A 21,619-nucleotide genomic window follows, 5' to 3' on the forward strand; every position below is an offset into this window, starting at 1 on the left:
GGGAAATTAATTGATTTAGGTTGTGTTTCATGTGATTAAATGCAATAGAGCAACAATCCATATCTGCCAAAGAGATTAAGGATACGACAAGTGAACCATGGTAAGCTTCCATAATTTTACCCAATTATTTGGCTTCCCATAATTGTTATGGCTCTTTCCCTCATTCCATAGATATTTGGTTTTAAAAAGATGTTTTCTAAAGTGATTCACCTGTTTATGAGGGCTATTCCCTGTACAAAGCTCCTGTAGGAAATACTTCCATTACCTCCTCGAACTTCATCTCACCTGTATTGGTATATAGCCACTCTGATGTAAATAATTAAGAACAAAGGATCTACATCAATTACTTGTGGTTATTTCTATAGATCCTTGATTAATCCATGCATGAATGGAAGGTGAGTTCAGTACTCTGAATATACTCACTGTCAAATATATGGTCACAAAATTGGTGGCACCTGTTACTAAAAACATTAATTAATGGATTATCAGGTACATGCATATATGCAGATTTATACGCAAACTATATGTGGCTACTGCTGCCATGTCTCAGGTTTGTTGGGCCATCCTTATCTGATTTTGTTTTAATGGTTTGGATTGTGTTAAAAATGTGTTCTTTTTGTGGAATTTAATGGAGAGGGGCAAAGGGGTTGTGTATTATGTTGTTTTATGCATTTTTTTTTTATAGGTTTGGGGGTGTATAATGTAATTGTTAATCCACATTTGTTATTCAGTTGTATTTAGAGTAAAACTTTATATGATCAGGAAGGTAGTTTAGAAAACGATTGTTTTTTGGTGCCCCGATCACCTGATTGTTACTGTAGTTGTCGTGGAGCGGTAAGAAGAATAGATACACAATTCTATGTGACAAAAAGTTAGAAAATTAGGGGTGTCTTTTTGGTTGCACATGGAATTTTCATTAGGTTCTTTTTATTGGTAGATAATTTTGTGACTTAGATAAGGGAATCCTTCTCCAAATTAAAAACGATTTTTAAGGAAGAAAAATACATATATATTAATTTCATGTTGCTTAGGAACCTAACTTACAAAGGGGCACATTGTTTGTTCCATCCCCTAATTGTCTATCAAACACCAACTTAACCATAAATTCATTGATAAGATTACCAACTGTCTACACTTCCTACCTATTGTTTCTTTCTCATTTGCCTCCATTTTTCTTTCTGCTTTGGTATCCTACGAAGTACAAACCTTATATGTGAGATGGCAGCATACTCATATAATCAACTAAGCAAATAACCTAATATATGGTGAAACTTAAGTACTTTTGTGACTTTATTTCAATTTATATTATTATATGATGTGGCATACCTTATGTGTTACCTAGCTAGGGGGAGGGAACAAATTGTATTTGGGATAACATCTTCCAACGGTGCATGGATATTTGAATACGGTTAACATATGATGTTTCAAAGGAAATCATGGATTGACCCAACAATCCATTTAAGGCCACTGAAGATCGATACCAGCCATAAGCTTAGGAATTTTTCTCTGTGATGAAGCATGCGGTAAGTGAAGGCAGAAATGATACCACCACCTAGGCAACCAAGAGTTGTAGTGTGAAGTGACAGCCAACTTCCAACTGACCTATGTTGAGGGAATTGATGTTGTGATTCTACTGATGTTAAGTAGCCACAAACCATCACACCTAGATGACGAGTGTGGGAGGCATTACAGACTACACTTGCGGCCACAATTGCTGCAATGTATGGTGGGAAAATCCATGCTACGTTGAAAAAAACCGACAAGGAGACAAAAAAGAGAGCCTATGGTAGTTGCACCACCAAAGATGAGATTGTGGTTCCTGCTGTGGTCCAGTGGACGACTGATTAAGATCAAGATTGGAGTCGCAAGACATATACCAGCAGCTCATGAAATTGCAGTCCATTCTAGTGGTCTAAACAAGTAATTGCTAACCTTTATTGATGGAGAAAGAAGATCTTGGTACCTGAAATTGGATCCGTCTATTTCAACAATATTGTTGTATTGCTATGTGAATTGAAGTAACAATACGTGAATGTTGTTGCTTGGCTTTTGTTTGTTCAACACGATAGCTTTTCATCTTATTTACATTATTATTGACACACAGGAAATTGTGTTCTTGGCTTTTTACATTTTGATAGTCTCTTGTCTATCTTGCAAGGAAGTTTTCATTCAGCAACGCCATTGCTTAGCCATTTCTTAGCTTGCAAAACTAGGTAAGGGACTTTAAAGCCGGGGTGCTGGAACCAACCCATGGTCCGAAGGCTAGGTACCTGAGTCTGGTCAAATTAGCAATCCCTATCTAGAGAGTCCCAAGAGACTCAAGTGTCAGATGTCTCACGAGTCATGAGTGTTGGTGTACTCCAAACCACCGCTGCGTCTTGGGTACACAAAGGCTTCTACTAAAGCATGTTCTAAACTTCTAATCTATACTGAAAATGAAATATAAAATTAAATAAATAATTAATTCTATTTAGAAGGAAAAGTACTCACAGTTTCATTTCTTTTGGGGAATCTTAAAACAACGCCAAAGGACTTAATAATTAGAGCTATTACAAAATAGCATAAACAAATAGTGTTTATCAACATGTCATTTGGAATTTCTGCAAACAGGAAACTGAAAATAGCTCTATATAAAGAAATAACCAATAACGCTGGATATAGACTCTGACAACTCTAATAGAGTTTAAAGGCATAATTAACTCAGAAATCTACTGCCAAAGGACATAGTCTTTATCTCCATAAATACTGGACTAATAGATATAATGTATGCTAAGAGGTAAAACTGACAGTAAGCATTACAATGTGATCAACATAAGCTAGAAAATAATTTAATTGACTGAAACACATAAACTTGCAAAGTATCAAGACATATTACAATTCAAAACAACAAAAAGTGTCATCCAAACAAAAAAATACTAACACCAACTTTCTAAAACTAACAAAACAACAGTTGGTATTTCTTAATAATATCCACAACTACCTCAGCAGCCAGCATATGTGCTTCAGCCTTGGACTTTCTTATCCATTTTACTCCTAATGCAGGTTAACTATTAAACCTGTCAAATCAAACATAAAATATTCAATTCAGCCATAACATAAATTAGGAGAAAGAAGAAGAAACAACAAGTAGGTGATATAAAGGAAATAACCTAAAAACGTGGTTTGGACGGTTTATACAACAACACACATGCACAGAGAAATTCCAAAGGGAAAGAAAGCCTATCACCAACCCAATCTGTAATACAAACATTTTAGGACTGTATGGACCTAGATATAACTACCAGCGGGTGTTTAATGGTACATGTGTATACATCACTAAGAATGTAAAGAGACTCCATACAGATATGTTAACTACTTCTGTTCAATTACCAAAACACTTAACCAATTTCACCTAAAGCCATGTCATTGTTATACAATGCCCTTCTCTAATGCATTTGTAAGCAATTCCAACTATCACACCTACCCTAGGGCATGGCAACTAAGTTAAACAACAAACAAAAGGATGTGTAAAATAGCTTAACTTAAAATCCCAAGGGTTTTAAAGGTAGAATTAAACTAAACAATTTGAAATTCAAAAAAATAACCTAGACAATGTTTTGTTAGACAACCTGAGACAATGTTTAGTAAACATATTAAATAATACTGTAACATATCCAATAAAACTTCACTGAAACCAAAACCTTCCCCTTACACTAAGTCACATGTACGAAATCATATATGATAAAAAAAATATTACCTATCAACAACTTTTACTACTAAATTCTTCTTTGTCTTTTTTTACTATCCACATTTCGACAACTTGAACTTCCATCATCATAAAGTTCTTAAATGCTCTTCGTTTCAAGACGAGGACAAACAACCTCTTCATCAGATTCATCTAAATTAATATACTTCATAAGAACTTCAACCAAAAATTCCATACAATTCAAGAAACTTAATCCTTCAAAGTTATTCTTATAATACTCGAGTAAATTATCCACTTCATTATTTACCCAGAACATCTTTATAGCATACGAACGAACACGAACACTTCACAAAAAAAAAAAAAAAACATCAAATTAATAACATTATAAGTAATTAAATTCCAAAAAAAAAAAAAAAAACCAGCAACCCTTACTCATCTAATATGTTCCTCATCTTTAGAAAATATCTCTTTTGCTTGATTTTTTTAATTAGATATTCAAAAAAACCAAAAATAGTAATGCACTCATAATTATACTGAGCATACATTTCTGCTAACCATTTGTCTTTTAGAGAACAAAAAAAAATTACGAAATTTACATGAATAATCTCTACAAAACATTAAAAAAAGCCCAAACTTATAAAATTATATGCTAAGTTGTTCACTGTAAAATTTACAGACATCAATGTGGAACAACTTGCATCCCAATCAAGTTATAGGGGTGCCCACCATTATCAAAGAAATTGATTGTTTGACTGCAACTGTCAATGAAGTTCTTAATGTGAGAAAGCTTTTCATCGTTGATCACTTTAGATGATACAATAATAACCCAAAAAAAGACTTCAAAAAATATTAGAAAAATATAAACCCTTCAAACAAAGTATGCATATACTATAAGCAATGTCATTAGCTATCAATATACATATATTATTTATTCAAGTGGACTTTAGGCTTTTGAGTCATTAGCTATCTATGTAGCAAGTCCGGCCATAGGCCGGGCCAAATAGCTAGTAACTACTAGAAAAACCAGATTTCATGTTTTAATTATTAATAAGGACATACTTGATTTTTTTTCACTATTTCCAATTTTACCCTTCTATGCTTGGTATGCACGTGACGGCTACAAGATATCATCAGCCAGATGGTATTATCTGGACACTTGTGCATACCATTTTCTTATGATGCTTGGTATGCATAGACGTTGATATATACTATTTTATTGTGATGCTTAGGTATGCACCAACATCTGTGCATACTGGGGTACTATTGTCTTTTTCAGATAAGAGTCAACTAATGTCCTTGAGAGTGTTTTTGAAATAAAGGTGGTTTTTTGGATTAATTATTTCGGAATTTTGTCCTTATTAGCTTTGTCCCCTTTACTATACATATGTTCTTGAGCCAAAATTACATATGTCCTTAAGCTGTAATCAAAAGTGAGAAGGGTGCAACTGAAATATTCACAATTTAAAAAATTGTTCAATGTCCTTGAGCCAAAAATAAATTTAGGTAAAAGTAGTTAATCCATAATTATTGAGTGGCGACATTTTTTATTTCAAGTAATTGGGGCTGAGAGCCCAATTTCAAAAAAAAAAAAAAAAAAAAAAAATCAGCCTAAGTCAACTTGAATTTTAATTTCACCCCAAGCATCAATGTAAATTTAAATTTACATATGAAAATTAAATACATGTGTAAATACAAATGTACATAGGTAAAAATACTATGTAAATTTAAATTTAAAATTGTATAAATTTAAATTTTCGCATATAAATTGGGGTCCCCCACCCCCTTTTTGGGCGGAGGCCCGACCACTTATTATCATTTGGTAAAACAGGAAATACACTGAAGGTTGTACTGCTAAGAAGGAGAAGATCGACAAGAATAACCAAAGGAAAAACAAAGAGTTTTGGTCCATATGCAAGACAGTGGGATAAATTTCAAATCACCACTTAATACTATCAAAGAAACACCATTTCTAATGGTATTCATCTTTCTTGCCATTTCCAGATATGCGTAACTTTTCAGGAATTAACTTTTCTTCTAATCCCTCAACTTTCAAATTAACTACCAAAGTGTTTAATTAATGTGTTTATTACTTTCGAGAACAACTATTTCAATGTAATAATTTGAAAATATTGTCTAAAAACAGAGATCAGGAAACCATGTCTAACCGTCTAAGCATAGATATTGTATTTTAAGCTTCTTAAATACTTTATATTTTATAATCAATAATTTATGTTCATGTTAATAACAAAACGTGATCTGATCAGGTTCACCGTATATGTTCTTCCCACTTAGGCTCCATTTGTTTGGGACATTGGCACGTTTGATAGAATCTATCATGTTTATAAATTATAATATATGAAAATAGTACAAAAAAAAAAAAAAAAACCCTAACCCAAAGTACCTACCTCATATGAGTAGTTTCATGCATGCATCAGCCGATCAACTTTGAAAGTTCGCTAGGTATCGAAGCTTAGTTAGAGTATGCAACATACTTTTAGAAATGTTAATGTACTGATTAAACTTGGACTCCACGTCACCAGGTTTACAAGAAGCGAGCTCTGGCTTCTTGGTAGTATGATAGGTTTTTTAGGATTAACTATTGGGACTACATCAGTTTATCACTTAAATTTAGATGTCTCAAATTCTCAATATCAATTAGGGACAATTAGATGGCTGATATTTCCGATATATTGTTTTGTTGCTGTCCTGGACTTTGCCAGTTCTTTTTGAGCTAGCTATGGGCCTATGGAGCTAAAAATCACGTTGCACATTTGACCGTACCCACATGGTCCTTGGATTGCAATTTAAAAGGGATTTAAAAGCTGTATAGTCCAGCACTGTACTCTCAAATTCAAAGTTTCAGTACAATATTACCACGTGTCGACTGTCCTCGATAGTCTAGCTCAAACTGTCCCATACTTGAGGTGTTTCCTAAAACTCCCTTAACTGATGATAAGGAAGTAGTTGATTAATCGACACGTGTTCAATTCACTTGGAACTCGAGGCATATCTATTTTACTCGATCAGTCCATCTGTGGCAGTAAACTGTTCAGTCAGACTTAACTTTACCTCAGTCCTTAGCCGAGTTGAACTAAAATGTGGAAAATATTTGCTTTTTCCTAGTTATGAATGATCACCTACTCACGTGGATTCCACCAACGTCGACATTGAGGACTTTGTGCACGTGCTGACAAATGGTTCGTGGTCACACCAATTAGTGGGTCATTCTCTCATATCATTTTGAATTCAGGAGTCAGAGAGCATCAATTCCCCAGTTTTATTTGTACAACAAAATATGCCGCCAAACTTCACCATTTAGATGAGCTAACCAAATTTCAATAATTGCAATCTCTTTTCAGATTTTTTGTCTTTTTCCGATAAATCTTTTTACATTTTCTTTTTCCACACGAATTTGTATAATTTTTTATGGTCTTAACGTACTCGGACAAGTTTTAAGGAATTCTTCCATATCCCCATTCACAATTCAAATATCAAGCTTCTTCTCGATGAAAATATTGTTTGAAAGTATTAGTTTATCATTGATTCTAAAGTCTTAATTTTCTAAAATCATCAAAATAACGGTTTTGTCAAATATTCTTTTACTCGTCTAACTTTTTTGAAGATTTATTTCGTTTGACTTGATTTTGGGGGACCATAGATATCTACTACGTTTTTGTCTTCACAAAAATACAAAGGTCCCACTGAGATTTCTATTACGGGGTTTCCATTTTGTCATTGGCTTCCTCCGTGCCGTATCCAGCTTCCATGCAGTCTAACAAAACAGATCAATTGCTTTCTATTGCAAACATTTTCAAACACCAAGTGCAATAGGGCAAACTTATTAAAATTTATGTGGTGTGTTAAGTCACTGTCTAGATGGACACATTGCATTCTAGATATCACGTCGCATACGACATACTCCCGCATAAACACCTTTTTTTAAAAAATAAAAAATAAAATTAGAATAAAATCTCAAATTTTATATACAAATAAAATATGTTTGAACAAATTAACACCCCCTCCCCCAACCAATACCCACTATATCCTTTCGTCTCGTCACCACCAAGACCAACTGACCAAGGCACCAACCATATGCACTAGTGCACTACCAATTCCATCATTACCATCGATCAGGCAACAATCTTAATAAATACAAATTATTATTACAAGTACATGTAATTATGAGTTTTCAGTAAAGGATGATAAGGGGCAATTTTTAAAATAATCTCAAATTCCTTTTAACAAATTATTTATTAAAAAAAAGGAAAAAAAGCAGAAATTAATATGTTTCTTATCTATGACTCTATGAGGACATTTAGAAACGATCCAGAAAGAGAAACTCATAAATAAAAGGCAATGCCATTATTGTCGTGGCAAAATCGAGATAAATGTAAGGATATATATTCTCCTTCCTGACAACAAAGCAACAAACAAACCAAAAGTTACTATTACTTAAAAGTAACCAACAGATAACTAACTAAAGCCTACATTTATTTAACTAACCGCAGTTATATTTCTCTTTCTTCTTTCCATTAACACGTACTACTCTCTCTCTCTCTTCTCTTTCCTTTTTATTATATCTATCTATCCATCTCTTTTTCACTACACACCTCCACATTCTTCGGGCTTCTCTAATCTCTCTTTCTCTTTTCTTTCTTTTCCACTTTTGAACTTAAAACTAGCTAAAAAAATAAAGGTAATAGCTTTACTCATCAAACTTTATCTGTTTTTGTTTAGATCTATTTTGAGTTAATTTGTTAGTGTTTAGAGTTAATGTTTTTTTTTTCAATAATATTTTTGAAGTGTACTGTACAAGTCATTGGGTTGTATTATGACGTTGACTTTGTTTGTATGTAAAGATCTGAATTAATTCATTGACTGTGGTTTATTTGTTTTTAGTGTTGTTATTAATTAAGTTTCGTTTTTGTGATTATGGTATTGGTTTTTTGTTTGAATATGTGAATGCCCAGTATAAAGAAGTAGGCGAATCACTATAGTTACTTGATACTTGTTTCTTGTTATTGTTCTTTCATTCTTGAGATTCAAGGCATATATTTGATTGCTTTACTTGTAACTTAACTGAATTTTAATGGGATGTACAGGTGTCTCACGGAGTATGTTTTAACTGCAATGTAAGAGTTGGAGCTAGTTTACTATAAATTACACGGAGGTCTCTGGCTTATGTGTTAATCAAAAATACAGGGAGTCTCTGATTAGAGTCCTGTCATTTAGTACATTGACATTGATAAGGGCAGTGGTATTTGTTTATCTGTCTAAATTGACAAGGAGAGTTTCTGGTTGCTCTCTTGCTGATAATAGTTTGGGGACGTCCTCGTTTTTCTGAAGCTAGCATGTTGGTGTACAAATAAATGTGTTCTGAAGAAGAAGGTTTCAGGGTAGCATTGGGTCAACTCATTAGAAGGGACTTTAAAACATTGTTCATTAAAGTTGTCATTGGATAAAGGTGTCCCTACTTAATTATGCTCCGTGGATAATAAGAATCTGCTTCTAGCTTTCAGTTGCTGCAAACAGAAATGGTTACATAATTGGAGCTACAGATGTGATGGGAGACTTGCAAAGATATCGTATTATGTATGTCACGGATTCAGTTGAAGCATTGTGATCTGAGAACATGTGATTTGTCGAGCTCGTCGCTTCATAGAGGATTTGCATATCTCTTAGTTCATAGAAAGAATCATACTAACTGAAAAAATCAGATAGTTTAAGTTTCGAATATATGGAAGCCGAGACTGCAAATGACCACCTAGTGTTTGGTATGGCTACACGGCTCTTTCCAGCTGTTGGGCCCATGTTTCTGATTTCCATGGGATATATCGACCCTGGAAAGTGGTCTGCAGTTGTGGAGGGTGGCGCCCGTTTTGGGAATGATCTTGTGTTACTTCTATTTATTTTCAACTGTGCTGCTATTCTGTGCCAATACATGGCTGCCCGTATTGGTGTGGTCACTGAAAAGAACCTTGCACAGGTAGTACATCAGTTCTCCCTTTTTAATTGGATTTTTGGCTCTCACACAGACACACATAACTTCGGGGTTATAATCACAACATCTTGTACCACAACAGATATCATGTTTGTTTACCAATTTTGATAATGCTGAGAAAGATTTAGAAGGAATATATCACATTAGAGTTGTAGTCCTTATACTCTTCTAATAAAAAAATATGGTTGATTGTACCCCGCTAGCGCACTTTTATAACCAACTATTTTTCTTATTTGCTTCTTTTGTGTGTGTGCTTTGTTATTCTTCATTTAACTGTTGTCTCTGTCCCTACAAGCTTTGTTGTATGGAATCGAATTTAAATTTGTATTGAAACAAATCAAGAGATGTAGGAGGCAACCAACAGGACATATTGTTCAGAACAAAAAAGAATATCCTTCCAGTCCTCCTCCACCTTCACCTTTATAAACAGAAATTCTTTAGCAGATTGTTGAGATTATAATCTCATATCCACCTTTGTAAACAGAAATTCGTTAGCAGATTGTTGAGATAATAATCTTATATCCTGGGATTGCTCCACTTATCATGGATAATAAGAAAACAGGATAGAAAAAAAGATCAGAAAAAAAGGTAGAAAGAAAATCCGACATTATAATCCACAAGTGTTCCTCCTATAGAGTTCATACCATTCCACTAGTTATTACTAAATTAGCTGAATTTGCTATTGTATGGTCTCACCTCAGCTCACACACATGACCACTAGTATATAAGCTTCAATTTCCGTATTACTTGTCAAAAGTGCGGTTTGATGGTTTTATGGTTAACACATGTTGTTTTCTTGGTAACTACTAACTAGTGTATTTGTATTAGTGTTGATATATATTGCCTTGATATTTCCAACTAATCGTGGTTTCTTCTGTTGCAAAAGATCTGCAGTGAGGAGTACAGTAAGTGCACATGCATATTTTTGGCAATGCAAGCAGAACTTTCAGTGATTATCTTAGACCTGACTATGGTAATTTTTGTGCTTCATTTCATCCTTCCGTTATTTTTCTTTGAGGGTGAATGTCGAACACAAGCCTACATGGCCAGGTATGAGCCATCTTTAGGATCCCCTAACGTATAATTCTCTTGGCTTGTTAGATTATGGGAATTGCACATGGGCTTAATCTTCTCTTTGGGCTGAACCTGTTTGCTTGTCTCCTTTTTACTGCCACTGACGCTGTTCTGTTTCCACTTTTTAGATTCGTTATGGTAAGTTTTTATTTTCTCTCTCTCTGTCTTCCCAATTGTTTTTCCATTTAAGCATTTAGTAATCATAATGATTGTTATCTGTATTTGTTATTCAGGAAAAGTGTAAAGCAGAAGTTGTCCTTGTAAGCATGGCAGGCTTTGTATTGGCAGGTTATGTACTTGCAGTACTACTTAGCCAAACTGAAATTCCAGAGGTCACAAGTGGGATGCTTACAAGGTTAAGCGGGGAGAGTGTGTTCGCACTTATGAGTCTTCTTGGAGCAAATATTATGCCTCACAACTTTTATGTTCACTCTTCTATCTTACAGGTATCCACATTTTCTTTCTAAAATGTCCCCTCCCTCTTTGGCATGGATCACAGTTCACATTATATTGCATGTTTTTCTTGTCAAAGTCATTGTCCAGTCTCGTTTAAATTCTTACATTTGTAAAATCTGTTTTAGTAAGAACTTGTTCTCACAGTCTGCGTTTCTAAATTGATGAGTACAACCTTTTTATGCGTAAAATGTTACATTGGCTTTGAACTTTGACTATATTAAAAACGTTCACTCTGTTTTTAGAAAGGGAATCAATGGTGTTAATGATTGTCACCACTGAATCTAGATTCTTCAGCTTGCCCCCATTAGAGAACAAAGCCTACAAAGTACATACCCGAGCTCCTAGACTTTTGTAGGATGGATAATTAGGAGAATATAATACAGTTTTTTATATGAACACCTTATTGTGTCACGTTTTTATCTTCGAATCATCTTACTTTTGTGAAATAGTATGAGGACCCTATTTAAAATAGTACGAGGGACCTTGGTATTGGACGTGATGAACTCCTTTAAAAGCAGAAGCTGATGTGGGAAATGACAAACTGCTTTGGGATGGAGGACTTATGGGAAGAACGATAGAGACCCTAGTGTTGGGCTGATGAAATGTGTTGAGTATGTTAGATATTAAGTGCTCTTTGAGTTAGTAGGATTATATGTAGTGGGTTTTAGTCCCACATTGAAGAACTAGGAGTCTTCTTTCACGTTCTCTCCCTATTTTGGGAGAGTGAGTCCTTAATATTGATTACACCTTCTTTATATAATATATTTAGGAACTTTACATGGTATCGGAGCTTTAGGGTTCAGACCTAGGGTTTCACGTTTCCGGTCACTGGTTTTTGGGCCGGTGACCAGCAGGTTGCTGGATTCCGGCGAATAACATATTTTTATGTATACGGGTTTCTTAGATAAAACTAAAATGATCAGATTACAAGACAAGACATGCATGACACGCTTGGTAGCTGGATTGTTTGCTGCCCAATTAAGTCGGATGGTGATGATTTGCTTCTACTGTTTGTGGATTCCCTTGATTTATGGCCTTATTTTCCCCCCCTCGTATATGTTACTAGTGACCTCTTGTGTGTGCGAAGCAAGGTTGGAAGAGGCTATTGGTGTGGTGTTGGGCTTCTTGTAATTGATTTATGTCCTTATCTTTGTGGTGCAAATCCATTCTTGGTTCCACCTTATTGTCTACTATGAGTCTTGACTATCAATTTAATAGTTAGTGCTTGTTATGTGTACTTCCTCTCCTCTCAAAGTTCAAAATGTGATAAGAATCCCTGATGATTTATTGTTTGGTTGGTAAGCACATTCGTTTGTAAGGGTTTGACTCCCTTTTATGGTTCAGCTTGTAAGGTTTTGACTCCCTTGTATGTCGTGGTGCTGAGTTCTTGGGTGTTTCACCGGTTTTTTATATAGCTCCCTGCTTGAGGAGCACATATATATTTGCTGTTGTCAATGATGGTTCAACTTTTCAGGGGTTGATTCCCTTTTATGCCGTAGTGGTGCCAACTACTATGGTGTTTCACCAACTTTTACTACCTCTATAAGAGGTGTTTGTAGTTGTTTTCTGATGCTCCCATTATCTGTCTATGATAAAATGCTTGTAAGGGAGTTCATTATAGTATATGCGTTGGGATTTGAGGGGGAGTGTTTGAATTATTTTGTTGGTACATTATTATCAAGTGATGTTAGAAGTATTATTTTGGACGCGAGTAATTTAATTATGTGGTTAGAAGTTGACTTCTGAATGAAGGTCTCTCTTGTTTTGGTTGCATCCCCCCAATTTGTTCATGATTTGCTTGGATTCATCACACTAAATGCTATCATTGGTATTTACTATTGATTCTTGGATCGAACTCAACCTTTGTTCTTGTTAGTCAAGCTCTTCAATTATTCGTTGCACTCAGTTCTTGAGCTACCCCTAGATGAGGAGCATTTGTTGTTGAAGCTGGCACATATGTCTGGATCCATTTGGAGCTACCGAGACTTGCGAGTCCGGAGCCTTTGGTTTTTGTTTGTTGATGTTGTTGCGGGTGCTTGTTCGAGGATGATGCTTGTGGTTGGAGCTTTGTGTAAATATTATTTTTGTTTTTGTGGTTAAACGTAGCGGGGAGATAGTATCCATGTATTTTGCTGGTTTACTCATTGTAGTTTCAAGCCTGAAATATACATAATTTGTATATTTTGGCTTGAGGGGGAGTGTTAGAGAAATAGCATGTTAGAGTATGGGTTTTAGTTCCATATCGAGTAGGTAGTTATAGTAGTATGTCTACTCTCCTTGTATTAGGAGAGTCAGTCCCTAATGTAAAAGTAACTTTGCTTATTTAATATATTTAAGAACTTTTGCAAAGTGTATGGAATTCTTTTAGGCTGTGCTTGTAATGTAAATCTGGAAGTCTATCCATGTAAATTTAAACTAGAATGTAGGATGTTTAAGTAGCTAATGGGTGGATCTATCACTAAGAATTTACAAAAATGAATGAAAAGTTGGTGAATTTTTTACAGGCATTTCAAAACTTCCACATATCCAATATTAATGAGCTTGAGTGCTTGAAAGTCGTACTCCTAATATTTTGCATGTTTTGGGAGGGATTTTGGAGGTTTATCTACCAACTTATGATGTAATTAGCTGCATCAGTAATCTTGTCAAACATCGTCCCATGTTCTAGTTAAATTTACATGGAAATGCTTTCAATTAAACAGGCACAACATAAAAGCAAAATCGAATGCAGGAATTAACGAACTGCTGGGAGTGAGAAGTAATTTTTTTTAATCCAACTATGATTACTGAATCTTTTCTTAGTCTGAAAACAATGTCTTTTCGGGGAGGCTTTAAGGAAGGATGTCTAGTGTAGTCCTTTGTCGGCAAGAGCAAAGTTGTTAGTGGATTATAATCCAAAAGCTATTATAAGGGTACTATGTGAGGAGCAAAACTGTAGGATCTTTGAGAACGACGCAAAGGATAATCATAAGAATTGTATGGAAGGGTATTGCGTGCATCACCCCACCACCACTTTATTCCAGCAGGAAAATAAAATGTTTTGTATGGAGATTAGGGAGGTCTTGTATGATTTTTAAAATTTCATATGTAATTGGTACTCTCTAGTGGGGTAAATTAACTGCACTAGTCTTTTGTATGGGCTATGGCTATTAGTGACTTGGTAATGCCTACCACCAAGGGATGACTTTGTTTGTTCTGTAAGTTTTGGTTTTTTGGAATGCAAAATTGACTAAAAAAAAAAGAAAAAAGAAAAACAATGTCGTGTGGAAAGCCAAATACATTTCTGACCTGAATTGGTTTTTGCTAAAGTCTTGCCAAAAGATATCTCATATCTTTGCTTTTTCTTCACATTAGTTAACTCTGCCCTTTCTTTTATATTTATGCAGCAGCAGAAGCAGAAGCGACTAGCAAATGCATCCAAGAGCTCTGTATGCCATGACCATTTTTTTGCAATCTTATGCATTTTCAGTGGCATTTTCCTGGTCAATTATGTGGTGTTGAGCTCGGCAGCATCAGTTTTTCATAGTGCTGGCCTGGTTGTGCTTACCTTTCAAGATATATTTTTGCTAATGGACCAGGTTTGTTATAGCTTCCATTTGCAAATCAAATTCTCCGTTACTGACATATCATATGCATGGGATTCTTTTAGCATATAAAGTGCATGCTGATTCTTTTTTCTTTTTCTTTTTTAAAAATATCTGGAACAGGTATTCAGGAGTCCTATAGCTCTTTTGTTCCTTTTTCTTGTAATGTTCATTTCAAGTCACATCACGGCATTAACTTGGAATCTGGGTGGGCAAGTTGTACTGCACGAATTGTTAAGGATGGACCTACCTGTTTGGATTCATCGGGCTACAATTAGGATGCTTGTCATTTTTCTGTCTCTTTACTCGACATGGAATTCAGGGGCCGAAGGGATATATCAGCTGCTTGTTTTCACTCAAGTTATACTGGCTATGCTGCTTCCATCTTCTGTCATTCCCCTTTTTCGGGTTGCCTCATCAAGACCATTAATGGGTGTCTACAAAATCTCTCAGTTTATGGAGTTTTTGGCTTTGACTACCTTGATTGGGATGCTTGGCCTAAATATTATCTTTGTAGTAGAGATGTTGTTTGGCCATAGTGATTGGGTGGGTGACTTTTGGTGGAATATTGGAAGCAGTATGTCACTTCCCTATATATTTCTTCTTGTCACTGCTTTTGGATCACTTCTATTCATGCTCTGGCTTGCAGCTACACCATTGAAATCTGCTACCTTGAGAGCAGATACGCAGATGAGGAACTGGGAATTACAACCCGAACCTTACACAGAAGAGCCAAATGATGCACATGATAGTAAATTTCAACAAGAGGATCCTGCAGCAGAAGAGCAAACATTAGAGAAGTCTGTAGATACTCGTTCAGATAATTCAGTTGTTGAATCTGACTTTGTCTTGTCTGACACAATTAGAAATTCTGATCATCGGTTTCAGTTATCTCCCATTGAGGAAAATGTTACTTGTCAGATAACTCCGACACACCAACTTGAAGATTCAACATCCTCGTTTCAGTTGGTCCCTGAGACAATTGTAGATAAGGAGGCAGCTGATTCTGAATTGCCTTTAGAGGATACCTTGCATGAGATTGAGATTGTAGCCCCAGTTGGGAAAACTTTGGAAGTGGAGGTAGATTTACAGATTGAGAAGGACGAAGATCTGGGGGATATCTGGGAACAGGATGAATTATACAGAGAGGCTTCTGGACCCACTTCAACATCTGAAGGCCCAGGATCTTTTAGGAGTCTTAGCGGGAAGAGTGAAGAAGGTGGCAATGGTAATGGAAGCCTTTCAAGATTGTCTGGACTGGGTCGTTCTGCCAGACGTTCATTGGCTGCTATTCTTGATGAGTTCTGGGGGCAGTTGTATGACTTTCATGGGCAAGCAACTAAAGAAGCGAAAATGAAGAACTTGGATGTTTTATTTGGCATTGATGTAAAACCAACTACTCCATCACTACAAGCAAATTCCACAGTGGCCTTTTCTTCAGGATACTTCCCTTCAGTGGCTGAAAGAGGAGCTGCACTTCCATTTAGATCAAATATTTACAACTCTCCTAAGCAACAGAGGGTAGCTAGCAGTATAGAGTCACCTTATGGATTGCAAACAGGATCCTCAATGTGGTCAACTGATCTGCAACATTTGGATGGATATGTTCAAAGGCAGTCCCGCGGTGTACAAGATTTTGGTGAGAGGCGTTATTCTAGTTTGCGCCTTCCGGCATCACCTGAAGGGTGGGATGACCAGCCTGCCACTATACATGGTTATCAACTTGCCTCCTATTTAAGTAGGATAACTACAGACAAAAATTCAGATTCCTTCAATACTTTATTGGACTCGCCAACCCCTAAGTCCCCATCTTTTGCTCCAGCAAGCTACAGAGATCCGCTCACATATGGCTTAGGGCAAAATTCACAAAGCCAGGTTAGCACCATTCATACAACTAGCGTGCATAACCCTGTGATATCTAGAGGTAGCAGGTTGCAAGCGGAGAGACCTTATTATGATCCCGGTTCATATGGATCTGGTGAGAACGGCGGTTTTCCTTCCTCTACCAAAAAGTACCATAGCTTGCCTGACATTTCAGGACTTGCAGTTCCACAAAGAGATTCTTTTTCTGTAGATCGGAGATCTCGTTGGAATGGCCCTCCTGGGTTCGGGCCTTCTGTTAGTAAAACTGTGTATGATAAATCTCTACATACAAATGCTGGACCCAAAGCGGGAGTTCCTTCAGCCTATGATGAACTATCTTCATCGAAGATCTACAGAGATGCTTTCACCATGCAGTCAAATGTTAATTCAGACACAAAATCTCTGTGGGCTACACAACCTTCTGAGCAGTTGTTTGGTGTGGCAGGCAAATATCACGGTTTAGGGTATGAAATGGGAAGTAAAACTAGTTTAGTTTTACCGAGATGCGATTCCCGTGTAGATGAGATTGAGCTGCTAAAATCTTTCCGATATTGTATCTTGAAGCTGTTGAATATGGGGGAGGGTTGTGATTGGCTGTTTAAACAAAATGGTGGGGCAGATGAGGATTTGATCGATCGAGTAGCTGCAAGTGAGAAATTTTATTATGATGCAGATATTAACCAAGTTGGTCAGGGTGATTCCCAGTACTTCTCTTCTGATAGGAAACATGTGAAGAACCATGATGCTGATCGTGCCAAATTTCTCGTTTCCTCTGTTTCTAATTGTGGGGAGGACTGCATTTGGCGAGTGGACCTGATAGTGAGTTTTGGGGTTTGGTGCATTCGTCGGATTTTGGAGCTTTCACTTATGGAAAGTCGTCCAGAGCTGTGGGGGAAATATACTTATGTTCTCAATCGCCTTCAGGTAAAATTCATAGTCATAAATTCTTCTTCTTGAAATCTTGATGCATTACTATGAAAGAGTTATATGGGACAACTTCCGAGGTTCAAAGTGTTTCTGATCAATATCTGATTACTGCAGTTCTTCTGTTCTGACACTTACGATGGACAATTGGAACTTACTAATTTACAAGCTTTATTTGTTGCAGGGTATTCTTGATCCAGCATTTTCTAAACCGCGGTCTCCCTCTCCTCCCTGCTTCTGCATTCAAATGCCAGTGACAGATGCAAGGAAGTCTAGCTCCCCACCGCCTAATGGACTATTACCTCCAATTGCAAAACCAGGCAGGGGAAAATGCACGACTGCAAACACAGTACTTGAAATAATTAAGGATGTTGAGATTGCAGTGTCCTGTCGTAAGGGCCGAACTGGTACTGCAGCAGGTGATGTTGCTTTTCCCAAAGGTAAAGAGAACTTGGCATCAGTTCTCAAGCGTTACAAGCGTCGTCTTTCTAACAAACCAGTTGGAACTCATGATGGTGGGTCTGGTTCACGCAAGGTCCCCATGGCCACCTCTTGTGTGTAGTAACAGCCTGTGTATGATTCAGCATGGATAAGGATTTTTGCGCTTTGAAATTGTGGAAATCCAGTTCACCTTGTACAAGTAATATCTGCAATTCCTTTCCATTTGTTAATCTATATATATACATACTGTACACATTACTGGAATCAATTGCAGTAAAAAGGCAAAAGGACATAATGGAAAAACCTAAGGCATAGTTGAACGTGAAATTAAGTCATAGTTGAGATTGAGAACCTTGTGATGCAATGCCTTGAAATTTAATTGAATTTTGTAGATTGTAATGGTAGAGTGTTGTTTAATTAAACAGTTAATCAGTTGATAGCCTTGCATTAAATTACTGATGCATTTTGCGCCTTTGGCTGTGCTCTTTTGCTTGTAAAATTTTCATGTAAAAGATTAATTGGACTCCTTTGAAGTAGAGGGTTTCTTCAAGGTGTTGATAGTTATAGATGTCTCTCTCTCTAATTTCTTTAAGACGTTCAGTTTTCTCTTTTTTCAAATGGCAACAAATCAGTGGTGGTTGAATCCTCAGTCTGACAGAGACAATGTTAATGCAAGCGTGTTTAGTCTACGACAACAAAATCAGGAAAAGTGTAAACTACTCGAACTGTAATTGCACAGGGCTCAAGGCCATTGAAGCGTAATGTGTATATGCAGATGCATTGAGGAAGGCTGCAGAGAAGTAGAAGTGGAATCAGACTCATTGAGAGCCATTAATGCAATCAACAAACCGGAGAAACTTTCTTGGTACTGCCTAGATGTGCTTGCTGCCATTGAGTTAAAAAAGGCCAGAATTAAACTTCATATCCTTCTCACATATTTTTAGAGAAATAAATAGAGCTGCAGACTATCTTGCTGGCCTAAATCAATCTGTTAGCTTTTTCTAGTTTACATTTTGTTCCTCCTATAGATCATGTCTTACAAAATATTGTATATGAAGATGCGAGGGGAAAATTTATGTAAGAAAATGTTAATTATCAATTACCGGTAGGGGTTTATTTTTTAAAATTGCACATCAGGGCCTAACACTTTCTCAAGCTGCAAAACTGGCTTGATTTACCATCTCCTTTTTATAGGCTGCTTCTGCTGCACATTTTTCCATCTCTTCTTTCGGTAATAATTCCAAGGTCCTTAACGGCTTCTAGAACTACTATTCAAAGCATCGAAAGATACTTCCCACAGCAGCAGAGCGAGCGTCCCATTATGGAGGCCAAGCTTTTGATCATAAAATTTAGGCTAATAGTTGATGGTCAATTTATTGAGCACCGGGCTATTGTTGAGCAAATATCTGGTGAACTCGATTTCATGAGAAGTAGCACAAAACCCAGTAAGCGCAATCTCCTTGAGGTGGAGATGAGGGGAGTCAGGCCTCCAAACTTCTTCGCATTCTTTAGCAGAGTTGAACAACTGCAGCAATGAAACAATTATTTTTTGCTTCTGCAGGTAAATTTTCCTCAGAGACACTTTCAAAAATTCTAAGCACATCAGAGCTGGGAATATAGTAATAGTATATACCATAAAATGGAGTCAGAAGTTTTATCTCTTCAATTATTGAAAAAAAATGCACTCTATCATCTCCTCTAGTTACAAATTTCATAACTCAGATCGAATAGCCTGTATATTTATCTTTTATATATATATATATATATATATATATATATATATATATATATATATATATATATGGGGTGGGATAGAGGCACACATTAGCCACATTCTGACATAAAGTGACTCCCATCCACCGATCTGTTTCAATCCTACGGATATGGGTAGTTCAATCAGCCAAATACTTAAATGCTTAAATTATTTCGGAAAACAAAATTTTCAAACAAAAAATAGAAAATCTCCAAAAAAAAAAAAAACAAAAGATCGATATATTTCTCTTTTCTCTCTTAAACCTTCTTCTTCAAAATTAGATCAATCTCCAAAATTAAACCTCACCGAAAGCACATGCTTCCACAGAGGGTGTTACCAAATATTTGAAGCTCTGGCCGTCACCGCTTTCTTCGATATAGAAGGTAAGCTTTTTGTTTGTTTTTTTAGTCGCTATTTATTTCCATTTAGTGGTTGAGCTAGATTTAGTGTATGCCACAAAAATCTGTTTTTACTCCGGATAAACGGAGACTAGTTTTGAAGAGAGAGAATCTTGAAGGGATTTGGGGAAGAAGGATTTAAGTTTTGAAACAACTGGAGGTTTTGGTGTAGCATTGAAGTTTGGGACTGTTTGAACTTGTCTTTGGAGTTGGTACTTGTGGGCTGTTGTTCGACATTGTAAATTTGGGCTAGAAATATCTTGAGAAGATTGAAATCTTGGGGTTGATGGATTGCTACCACAGTAAAGAAACCTAAACTTGAGTCTACTACTACTTCTAGGAGTACTAGGTGTACTTGGATTTGGGCTTTGTTTATCCGAAAATGAAGTTTGATGATCCGAAGATGAATCTCTTGGAATAGATGTGCGTAAAGCTCTTCTCCACCCAGTTCCACCCATATCACTGTATAGAAGATGATAGACACAAGAATTAAAACGAAAAGAAAAGGGAGTTTGTTATTTGATGTATTCCTAGCTAGCTAAACAAGACAAAATGATCAAAAGATGAACAAGTAGTGAAGGTTCCCGAAGTCTCTTCCATTGAAGGCGTGGCATCCGTAGACCGAGGCATCTAAAGTTGCGAGAATTATCTTCCTCTCTCCGGTTCAGTCTAGTCCCACTATGTCGTCAAAGGGGCTCCATTTGACATGAACCAAATTCCTCGACCTTCACATCGGGCTTTGCGGCAAGCAAAGTGAGTAGAATTGTATGCTCTCCTCACATACACCCCTAGAGAACAAAGGCAAATGAGGTCGGTCCGGTGATTCAACTTCTTTCTCGGTCATTAGATGCATTGCCAAAAGACAAGACGATACACCCTCAAAGGAGGACATGATAACCTCAACCAAGCTGAATTGTTGCGGGGGTAGCGGAATATCATGTTTAAAAGGAGCAGCCAATGGAGATGAAACTAAAGATTTGAAGCTAGAACTCACTGGGACATCTATTGAGATTTTTCCGGACAATGGGACCATTGCTACAGTCTCGAGGCTCCACCGGTGTTGCGAGGGATAGAACAGAGAACAGATGGGACATTGAATGGCCAACCTGTTGACCTCAACGGCAGCCATGTAGATCTTTGAATACATTTTGTGGCAGTTGAAATTAAGGACAAAGGTGTTGAAGATAAGCAGAGCTCTGTTGCCACTGGATCCCAACACGTGACCACTCAAATGATTGCTGAACTTAGCAAGATGTGGGAAGAAAATCATGTCCGGTCAGACTCGGAGATTCCAAGGAAAGATGAGACTTCTCCTTCAAATGAAGGGCCATCAAAATGAGGCCATGAATGCCACTGATATTCATGCACCGTCCAAGCAAAAGAACGATCACTCAACAAATTCTGAAGGCTGACGATACATCCACAAGACCACAAGTGAAC

At 36.6% G+C, this 21,619-nt stretch overlaps 1 protein-coding gene across 1 annotated transcript; it reads left to right on the plus strand.

Annotated features, from left to right (window-relative positions):
• Nucleotides 1-8,241: 8,241 nt before the first annotated feature.
• EIN2 (NRAMP metal ion transporter family protein) lies at nucleotides 8,242-18,427 on the plus strand. Its single transcript, XM_086569786.1, has 8 exons — nucleotides 8,242-8,381; nucleotides 8,788-9,671; nucleotides 10,573-10,659; nucleotides 10,788-10,898; nucleotides 10,994-11,206; nucleotides 14,603-14,794; nucleotides 14,924-17,587; nucleotides 17,772-18,427. Exons 2-8 carry the CDS (start codon nucleotides 9,423-9,425, stop codon nucleotides 18,147-18,149), a joined length of 3,894 nt encoding a protein of 1,297 aa, XP_086425912.1. The 5' UTR covers nucleotides 8,242-8,381; nucleotides 8,788-9,422; the 3' UTR covers nucleotides 18,150-18,427.
• Nucleotides 18,428-21,619: the final 3,192 nt, after the last annotated feature.

This window comes from Coptis chinensis, chromosome 7 (genome assembly GCF_015680905.1).
Source record: "Coptis chinensis isolate HL-2020 chromosome 7, ASM1568090v1, whole genome shotgun sequence".
Taxonomy (NCBI): domain Eukaryota; kingdom Viridiplantae; phylum Streptophyta; class Magnoliopsida; order Ranunculales; family Ranunculaceae; genus Coptis; species Coptis chinensis.

Excerpts from the sequence above, each read along its gene's own strand:
- EIN2 (XM_086569786.1), top strand. The coding sequence starts at position 9,423 with ATGGAAGCCGAGACTGCAAATGACCACCTAGTGTTTGGTATGGCTACA. Across the intron at positions 10,660-10,787 it reads TTATCTTAGACCTGACTATG|ATTATGGGAATTGCACATGG; the intron begins GTAATTTTTGTG and ends TTGGCTTGTTAG. Across the intron at positions 17,588-17,771 it reads ATGTTCTCAATCGCCTTCAG|GGTATTCTTGATCCAGCATT; the intron begins GTAAAATTCATA and ends TATTTGTTGCAG.